Below are 9,880 nucleotides of genomic sequence, written 5' to 3' on the forward strand. Positions count from 1 at the left end.
CTTGTGCTTCCCCACTCAAGTACCCTGCCTCGTGTCTTGTGTGGAATTAATGTGTTCCTGGTTGCTGTACCCTGTCGAGTTGTGGACTTATTATTTTACATTTTTTGGACCTTGTTTGTTTGCCCCCTCGTGGGTAATGTTCAGTTTGTGTTCGGTTTTGTTTAATCTTGTTCTCCGCATCGTGGGTTTTTGTTTTATTTAAATAAAGTCTTTGTTTAACCCTTCACCTGCCTGCGCTTGGGTTCTGCCTCACACCCCGTTTCTTGACAGTTATGCTGTCAAGGCCATTTGATTTTGCTTTGGAAAGTTTGCATCCATTTATGGTTATTTGTTAAGCAAGAAGGACTGAGAACACCATCAAAAGAATAAGAAAATGATTCAGATTTTCAGTTGCTATCTTTAATCAGTCTGACGGCATTTCCTCTGACAAGGTGTGATATTGATGTAGTGTATTGTTCATGCACAGCTATAACATGCATTATGGTAGCTTGTAAAAGCCCGTATGTGACGCACGGGGGTTATGCGGCAGGGGTGTGCTCAAACAGGAAGCTTCAGTAAATAGACTCCGGAAAAAAGGTTGTTCATGTCGTTTCTTCGAATCCAAAACATAACAGTGGCGACGAGGTGGTTTTTGAATCCCAAGCACACTAGACGAGCAAGAGAATACTCAATGAAATCGGTGGCATTTAGAAAAGGGAACTGTTTGCGAGTCCAACAGCAGTGCACGGAGGAGTGACGGTCAGATACTGAACTCATGTCATGGGAGCACAGCGATATTTAGTGGACGGACTGTAAATTACAGGAAAAAGGTAATAGTCTATGTACACTGACTGCAAAAAGGGAAATATGGAAAAATAAAGGACGACAAAGCGGCCGATATAAAAAAAGAAGAAAGAAAACCAATAGGGAAATAGGAAGAGAAAAATGGCCACAATCGAACGGGTGCCAGAGTTTGACAACACTAAAGAGGATTTTGACACATACAGTATATGGAAAGATTTGAGTGATGGGTTGCTGCGAATGAAATTGATAGTGGAAAAAAAGCTGATGTGTTCCTGAGTGTTTTGGGACCAACAGAATATGGCCTCTTAAAAAGTCTTGTTGAGCCAGCGAAAGTGATTGATTTAACATACACACAAATTACCCAGACCCTTTCTGATCATTTCAAGCCCAAGCCCATTCTGATAGCAGAGCGCTTCAGATTCTATCAACGCAACCAAAGTCATGATGAAACAATATCTGATTATATCTTGGCACTGAAACGTCTAGCAAGTTCGTGTGAGTTTGGGACATTTCTCGATGATGCTCTCCGGGACAAATTTGTTTGTGGTCTTATGGGAGAAGATTACCACAGGAGGTTACTGTCAGAAAAGGACATCACCTTCAAAAAGGCCTGTGATATCGCCCTTGCATTAGAACTAGAACAGAAGGATACCAAGCAGCTGAGCACTCAAGCAGCCATAAAAGACTCTAATGTGCATAAGGTGCAACACACTGGAGAGCGCAGAGACAAATACAGAGGATCGGGCAATTCTCACCACATTACTAAAAAAGGTGTTCAGCGACAGCCATTTTCCAAGCATAAAAGCGACTGCTACCTTTGTGGGGGAGCAAATCATCTTCCCTCAGAATGTCGATACCGTAATGAGAAATGCCACAACTGCGGAAAAATTGGACACCTGCAGAGAGCGTGTAAAAGCCAAAAAGCCCAGCGTTCTGAAAAAACACAATATGTGTCAGCGGACGTTTCAGAGACTCCGTGTTCAGAAGTTACCGAACTGTGACATACGAAGATCAACAGTGTTCACTTCCTTTGGTCGTGGTTAAAGGAAACAAACCACCGCAAATGGGTCGTAACTGGCTCCAGGAAATATCCTTAAATTGGAAGGAGATCTTCAGATTGAGTCATGCAGTGGCTGTTAAGGCCTCTACCATCTTTGATGTACTGAAAAAGCATACACAACTTTTTGGAGAGGGTTACCGCAGAATCACAGACTTCACAGCAAAAGTGAAAGTGCAAGAAGGATCGAAACCCATCTTTCACAAACCAAGACCTGTTCCGTATGCTCTTAAAAAGTAGTAGAGGAAGAATTGGCTCGCTTGGAGAGGAATGGAATTATCTCGCAAGTTGGAAGGAGCGACTGGGCAGCACCCATTGTGGTTGTGCCGAAAAAAGACAAAACAGTGCGCCTGTGTGGCGATTATAAGGTCACAGTGAATAAATGCATTCTTCCAGAAGAATACCCAGGATCTTCTTGCCACATTGGCGGGAGGGAAATTCTTCAGCAAAATTGACTTGTCCTTCGCATATCAGCAGTTGGTGTTGGACGAGACATCCTAGCAGTACCTTACCATAAACACACACAAGGGCCTTTTTAAATATCATCGTCTGGCTTATGGAATTTCTACAGCACCTGCGATTTTCCAACACACAATGGATCAAATACTACAGGGACTTCCACATGTGGTGTGCTTTATGGATGATATTCTGGTCTCTGCGCCAACAGTGGATGAACACTTGATGGTACTGGACAAAGTGCTGTCACGACTTCAACAGTATGGAGCAAGAGTGAAGAAAGAAAAATGTGAATTTCTTTGTAGCTCAGTGGAATACTTGGGATTCAAAATTGACAAAAAAGGGGTGCATCGAATGGAAAGTAAAGTTGACGCAATTGTAAAAGCCCCTGCACCAGAAAATGTCACAGAGCTGCGCTCTTTTCTGGGACTTTTGAACTACTATGGAAAGTAGGTACCACATCTTTCAACGCTGTTACACCCTCTTCACAGATTATTGCAAGCAAATGAAAAATGGCAGTGGTCAGCGCATTGTGAACAAGCCTTCAATGCCTGTAAGCAGCGTCTATTGCAAAGTAAGTGGTTAGCACACTACGATCCTGAAACGCCACTAAGACTTGCCTGTAACGCTTCACCCTATGGCATCGGCGCAGTTATCTCACATGTGTTACCCTCAGGAGAGGAACACCCCATTGCGTTTGCATCGAGAACGTTGTCTGCGAGTGAGAAAAACTATGCCCAGATTGAGAAAGAGGCCCTGAGCATAGTCTTCGGAGTGAAAAAGTTTCACAAGTATTTGTATGGCCGGAAGTTCCATCTGCTGACTGATCACAAGCCCCTTTTAGCTATCCTTGGTCCAAAATGTGCCATTCCTACACTGGCCGCTCTTCGTATGCAACGATGGGCATTAACCTTGTTAGCCTATGACTATGACATTGAGTACAGAAGATCTTCTGATCATGCCAATGCGGATGCTCTATCCAGATTACCGTGTGAGCAAACGTCTACAGGGGGGACAGAGGAGATGGTGTTTCAAGTCTCATTCCTGGATGAATTGCCAATCAGTGCAAAAGATATTGCCATGGAAACCAGAAAAAATCCAGTGCTATCAAAGGTATTGGATCTGACGTTGTCTGGATGGCCGAGTCATGTTACGGATGAAGGTCTGAAACCATTCCTTTTAAGGAAGGACCATCTCTCAACAGACCAAGGCTGCGTTCTGTGGGGCTCAAGAGTGATAATTCCTCCAAGGTATAGAGAAAGACTTTTGTCCGAGCTTCATGAGGGTCACCCGGGAGTGGTAAGAATGAAAATGCTGGCCAGAGGATATCTATGGTGGCCAGGTCTCGATAAAGACATCCAGGACTTTGTGAGTAAGTGTGCTCCATGTGAAGTAAAGCGAAAACAACCAACCTGTGCGCCTCTTCACCCATGGTCGTGGACCACCACACCCTGGGAATGTATTCACATTGATTACGCCGAAATTGATAAGCAACACTTATTGGTGATTGTTGATGTTCATTCGAAATGGGTCGAAATCTTCCCCACTCAACTGAACAATACTGAAAAGACAAATAACATCCTACGTCATCTCTGGGCTGCCTATGGACTTCCGAAAGAGCTGGTATCGGATAACGGTCCACCATTTACCTCCAGGGAGTTTGAGGATTTCCTGAGAAATAATGGGGTACGCCACATTCTGTCACCTCAGTATCAGCAGGCAGTATCACCCCAATTACGCCTGGCCCGTAGAAGAAATTCCTTTCCAAGAAAGAAAACTAGCAAAACCAGATAAAACAGAAATCACTCCACCTGAGTCAGATGAGATTACCCCAACACCAAGAATCTCTGTATGTAGAGGAAATCTTTTTGTATTACTTGACTATTGTTTGTTTATGAATTTACTTTTCTAGTTTAAGTGTTTATGAGCAGCACTTGATTAATTACATTATTATTGGAATTTCCCATATTGCACCAAGGACTCAGCGGTCACTCATGAGAAATATTCAGCTGACCTGTGAGTGGGTGGAGGATAACCAACGCCACTTTACTGGGAAGATTGAACTGCCAAATGTCTTGTTGGCTATCAGCTATCACAATGTGTGACTTATTTATGAACACATTGTATGAAGGTGACATGAACGAAGAAGAAATCCGGGCTCCTTTCTTATTCAGAGACTAGAGGACATGGAATGTGCAGGAAATAAGTGACAAAAGAAATATCCGTGTGACTTCTTTCTTCAACCCTGACTTGTGAATATTGTGGGATGTTCCGCATTTATTTGACTAAACAATAACTGTTTGTCTGTCTGTCTGTCTAAAAAAATTCTTGTTGTTCATTCTCTCCTTTGCTTACTCCAGCTTTAATCCTCCTAGTAGCATGGCCTTGTAAACTAACGGCTTTGTTTAGCGTGTTGACAAAATGTTTATATGTTCTCCTATTTGTGAGTCACTTTGGATAAAAGCGTCTGCCAAATGAATAAATGTAATGTTGAAAATATTATGTATGTAAATATTATATGTAAATATCATTTGGGTTTTGTTTTTGTAAAATAACATTAAAATCCTGTGTGTTGTGTTCTTGAAATATATTTATATATTTATATATTTTTTATTATATTTTATGTACATTAAATATTTATTTTATGTTAGATGCACATTTTGCTAAGTAAGGTTAATAGAAACAAATAAATCCAGCAACACCTATAGGATAGTGGAATATGTGACTATTAAATTACACAACTCCCAAATGTCGGTGGATTGGATGCTCAGAGCACGTGTTACCATGTTCATCCTATAATATGGCAAATCACATGGCTGGTTTCAGACTACTTTTAGACTGGTTACATATTGAAATAGCATAATGTATAGCCTACCACGAGAAGGCTGAGTCTATCCTCAATTACAGTCATATAATTCCATTTAAATTATTATATTTACAAGATTTTGGAGTACGTGCATTCATATATACGAATAAAAAAACAAAGGACAGATCTAAACCACACGTTAATGCGATGGAAAAAGAGTGCACAGAGCTTTCACATCACAAAGTATGCTTTTATCAAAAGTTAATTAAAAATGAAGGAAAATAACGAACGGATTCATCCTATTAAGAAGGAAATATTATGGAATTTCATTTTCTGAGATGGATACAAAGTTTCAACAGTTGTAAGACATACATACATAGTTTGGGCATTCAATATTTTTATTAGGTGTTCAAACATGCTGACCCTGCTAATAAAAATCATAAATCCTGACAAATGTTAGGGAGTCAAAAATAACAACAAATATAAAAGCACAAAAATAAGCATTTATGTCGAGACAGCGATTTAAGTCTATGGAAAGATTTATACATGTCTAAAAGTTGATCTTTAACGTACACTTTTCTTGCCGTGCGAAACTAACTGTATGAGTTCTGACTGTACCTGCGCGTGAATAGCTCAAGCTCCGCCTACTAGGTCCAGCGAGGGGGAGCTGTAGCTTTGCTCCACCCACTTGGCGGTGCAGCGAGTACCACTTGGCATGCGCAAGCACGGCTGACCAGGATATAATCATTAAAGATGGCGGCGGTACGGAAAACACACGGAAGGTCCTCAGCTAAGAGAATATTCCTGGTTTTATTGTCGCTTCAGATCCTGTCTGTGAAATGTCTTCCGCTGGGAACAACGGGTAAGTGAGAGATTTACCCATTTCAATTCATTCATGTAACGTTACACTGCTGCGAGTGGTGTCGTTATCATTCATGTCATCAAGTAATTGTTACACGTCTGTGTAGAGATTATCCTGGTTTATTCATCTCTGTTATCACATGTATGTGAAATTGTTGACAAGTAAACAATACTTTTGAATACAGCTGTTAACCCTCTGCCTGAATCAGGAGTTTTAATGTGTTTGACTTCGACATCAGAGTATCGCGAGAGCTATTTTAAAATGTGCTCTCGAGGACAGCTCTCGCGGTACTGTGATGTCATACGCCGATCGATTTGCGCAGAGCTGCATGAAGTCAAACGCACTTTATTGATTTTAAAACCGGAAGGCATGTGCTGTTAGTGACGTGCTCAGTTTTGTAACTGTCATTCGTTGGTCAATAAACTACGAGCACTGAAGTATAAAATGTAGTTATGTAAATAGTGTAGTAGTATAGTAATGTCTTTATTGGTCATGTGAAATACGCAGTCAGAGGTAGCGAGGTTCCCCCAGTTACAAGACTGCTTTTTAAGAGAATGCTAATAATCCGACCACACGCAAACAAAATATGAGTCAGTTCATAAACAAACAATACCAGACTGTCACCGTATGACAATACTACATGAATGTGTTCTTCTGACTGTCAGGTGATTTGATGTTTGTTTGTTTGTTTGGTGATTGATTTTACTGTGGTTTTGCTACATGTTGTTTGTATTCGTTTTATAAATGCTAATCAATTTGCTGAGAAGCCAAATTATAACAACGATATTTATAGATAGATTCAAAAGCTGTAATTGAACGAAATGTGTAATTGATTTAATTTTAAATGCTTGTGCTATTTCTTTTTTTGGTCCACAGCTGTTGGAACTCAGGGCAACACTGAACCCAGGGCAACATCTGAAATCAAAGGCACATCTAAGGAGAACACATCGACCACAGAGAATGACAGTAATGTGGTTCAACCGGTTAATGTGTTAAGCGCCACAGCAGCTCCTGTCATTGCCATCAACATCACCAAAGCTGCATCTCCTCCTCCTCCTACTACTGTATTAACTGACACCCCCGGCATAAAGACGACCACAGCAGAGCCTGAAGATCACGCTCCACAGAAGACCACCGCTGTGCCTGCAGACAAGCCGCCCACCATCATCCCCACCCCTGCAGGACATAAAACAGACACCACCGTGGATTACAAGGCTGACATCACTTCTCCAGGACCTGAGTCGAGCTTTCTAGATGACACGGGTGATGATGTGTTTGAAAGTGAGGACGAGGATGAAGATGAATTTTTGAGTGACAGTGTGACACCTCAGGGCAGCCAGGCAGATAGGGAAAGCCTTGATATTTACGAAGGTCCCCCTGAGAGCCCAGAAAACATAAATGTACACATCAAGGACACGACAATCTACACGACGCAGGATGAAGATTCCCATTTCTTCTTTCACCTGGTCATCATCGCCTTTCTAGTGGCCATCGTGTACATCACCTACCATAACAAGAGAAAGGTATGATCCTCCTGTCATGCCATAAGGCTCGAAACTCTCATTTTTAAATGCAACATAGCAAAACTTGCAGTGGGTATTCAAAATAGCAGTGCTTCCGACAGATTCCAGTCAGGGAGAAAATGGGGTGCCACCACGTTAATGTTACATCATCAGTTGTGTCGTGCTTAAGCTGGACCGTTTATTACTACTAATACTAATACTAATAATGATGTTTACTTGGTATTGAAATGGCAGTGATTAAACATAACTAAATGAAACCAGCAAAGCAAAGATCATAACGACATGATGAATATTGCACAAAGCGAGCACAATAATGTGCAGAATTCATCGTTTGGAACGCGTTTGATCAGAATCATAGTTTTGTGTAGTTACAGTATAACTGACTTGCTCATGTTTAATGTGAATGTTGTGTTAGTTGTGATGCATAACTAATAACTAATCTTTTGCTTTGTTGATGCATGTACAGATCATGCTGTTGGCTCAAAGTCACCGCTGGAGGGACGGGTTGTGCTCGCGAGGAGTCGAGTATCACAGACTGGATCAGAACGTCAATGAGGCCATGCCTTCACTCAAGATGACCAACGATTACATCTTCTGACCAACGAAAGACTTCAGTGAAAAAACTGATGCAGAAGCAGAAAGTTGATTTTGTCTACGCATGGTGTCTTATTTAGTCAGGGAACGAGCGGCTGAGATACAATACTTCTGTTTCACGTTCTCTCAGATTCTGTTGTTTGTTTGGTTTCCTGTACTGTATTTGGTATAAATGCAGATGTTTTAGAGTGGGTGATGGGTTTAATGCGACATTTTTACTTTGGAAATTTGACATGCAAGTACAATTGAAAAAAAAAATACAATTCATTAGTTTAAAGCAAAGCAAATGAAGGACTGTCCATGTAAATATTTGTTTGCGACACACTGAAGGTTATCACGTTGGCTTGCGGTGAAATGGGGTATTGTTTTTAGCTCAAATAAATGCAGCACATAAACGTAAAACTATTCACTTCACAACGTTACAGTTTAAGGTAGACTCAGCACAACGATCACTTGTCATAGTTTACCTCATTGTGATGATGTGAGATGTTTTCTTTCCTGCTGATAGAAATGAGCACCTCAGTAGTTACGTGCAAATACGCACGCACGCTTGCACCTCAGTTCAGCAAATATCATGAAGTGAAATCTGAATTTGCTTCGCTATGCAGGCGTTTTGGGGGCAGTCCCTTATATGTTTGTGTTCTGACTTCAGTGAAGTTGTTTTGTATTGCACACGCTGTCCAGATGAGTAGCTTCTGTCATTGCCAAAGTTCTGGAGTTCTTACATTTTTCCCTTTTCGCTGCACATGTATGTGTTTAACTTAAGCTCTACATTATCAACTATCACAGATCAGCCAATATTATCATTTTAATGTGAGTGCAAAGCTGCATGAAAAGGCTTAATGTATCTGAGCCTTACTTTTGTCATTTGTTGAAATATCAAAGCAGTTATTCTCTTCAAGAAAGCATATGAAGGTTGCATCTGTGCATGCAGTATATGTGAAAATGCCTCTTCAGTCAGTGGAAATCTTCTTAAATCAATAAAGCATACACTATGTAAACACATCATCATCGTGTGTTAGTTTCATTATGAAATATGAATTAAATATCTTTTATAAGCATGCTGAACGGTCTCCCACCGGAATGAAAAAAAAACCATGTTTGTTAACTGTTTGTATATACAGTGCAGGGTGTTCTCATAAGAGCCAGATTACTCCTAAATCTAGAGAAAGGTATCTTGCAGATTAAAGTATTGAACTATTAAAACAGATGTCTCATTACTAACAATGAAACCTGATTTTTTGTGTATGTGTGTCAGCAGCCACTGGGTGGTAGTAGAGTCCAGTAAAACCAGTAGAGCCAAAACAATTGATCTTGTTACAATCCTGTCCTTATTTTTAAAGCAAACCAGAAAGTGTATAGCTAAATGACACAAGATGATCTTAGTTGAATGAAGTGACTTCTTCCTTACAGAAGCACTTCAGAATATGCAGTCTCATGACATCCAAATCCATGTCTATTAGTAATTCACACTGTCAGAGATATGGAAATAGTTCTGTTAGAAATCAGGGATACTGAGCAATAATACAGCTGACATGGATGGATTTTCATATATGTAGAAAAGTATAAGAATATCTGGACAGCATACTGCTATAGTACTTTATGGATTAATGATAAAACACAGTCAATGCATAAGTGTAGTTATTCATGTTTAATCTATCTGAAAGGTCTCAACCACTGTCCCTGTGAGCTGTAGACAGGGAATGATCATGAAAATGTGTGTATTGTTTAAGTAAATGTCCCCATTATCTACTCACATTATCCTTTCTGTATTGTATTTTACTGAAACATACATGCAG

General features: G+C 40.4%; 1 protein-coding gene and 1 pseudogene across 1 annotated transcript; both read left to right on the forward strand.

Moving 5' to 3' along the window:
* The first annotated feature begins 1,334 nt into the window (after window positions 1-1,334).
* LOC130570561 (uncharacterized protein K02A2.6-like) lies at window positions 1,335-4,762 on the forward strand (annotated as a pseudogene).
* A 1,067-nt stretch (window positions 4,763-5,829) lies between these two features.
* Window positions 5,830-9,083, forward strand: lg19h5orf15 (linkage group 19 C5orf15 homolog). The gene is made up of 3 exons (XM_057360361.1): window positions 5,830-5,964; window positions 6,841-7,487; window positions 7,954-9,083. Exons 1-3 carry the CDS (start codon window positions 5,856-5,858, stop codon window positions 8,083-8,085), a joined length of 888 nt encoding a protein of 295 aa, XP_057216344.1. The 5' UTR covers window positions 5,830-5,855; the 3' UTR covers window positions 8,086-9,083.
* The last annotated feature ends 797 nt before the right edge of the window (window positions 9,084-9,880 follow it).

This window comes from Triplophysa rosa, linkage group LG19 (genome assembly GCF_024868665.1).
Source record: "Triplophysa rosa linkage group LG19, Trosa_1v2, whole genome shotgun sequence".
NCBI classification, from domain to species: domain Eukaryota; kingdom Metazoa; phylum Chordata; class Actinopteri; order Cypriniformes; family Nemacheilidae; genus Triplophysa; species Triplophysa rosa.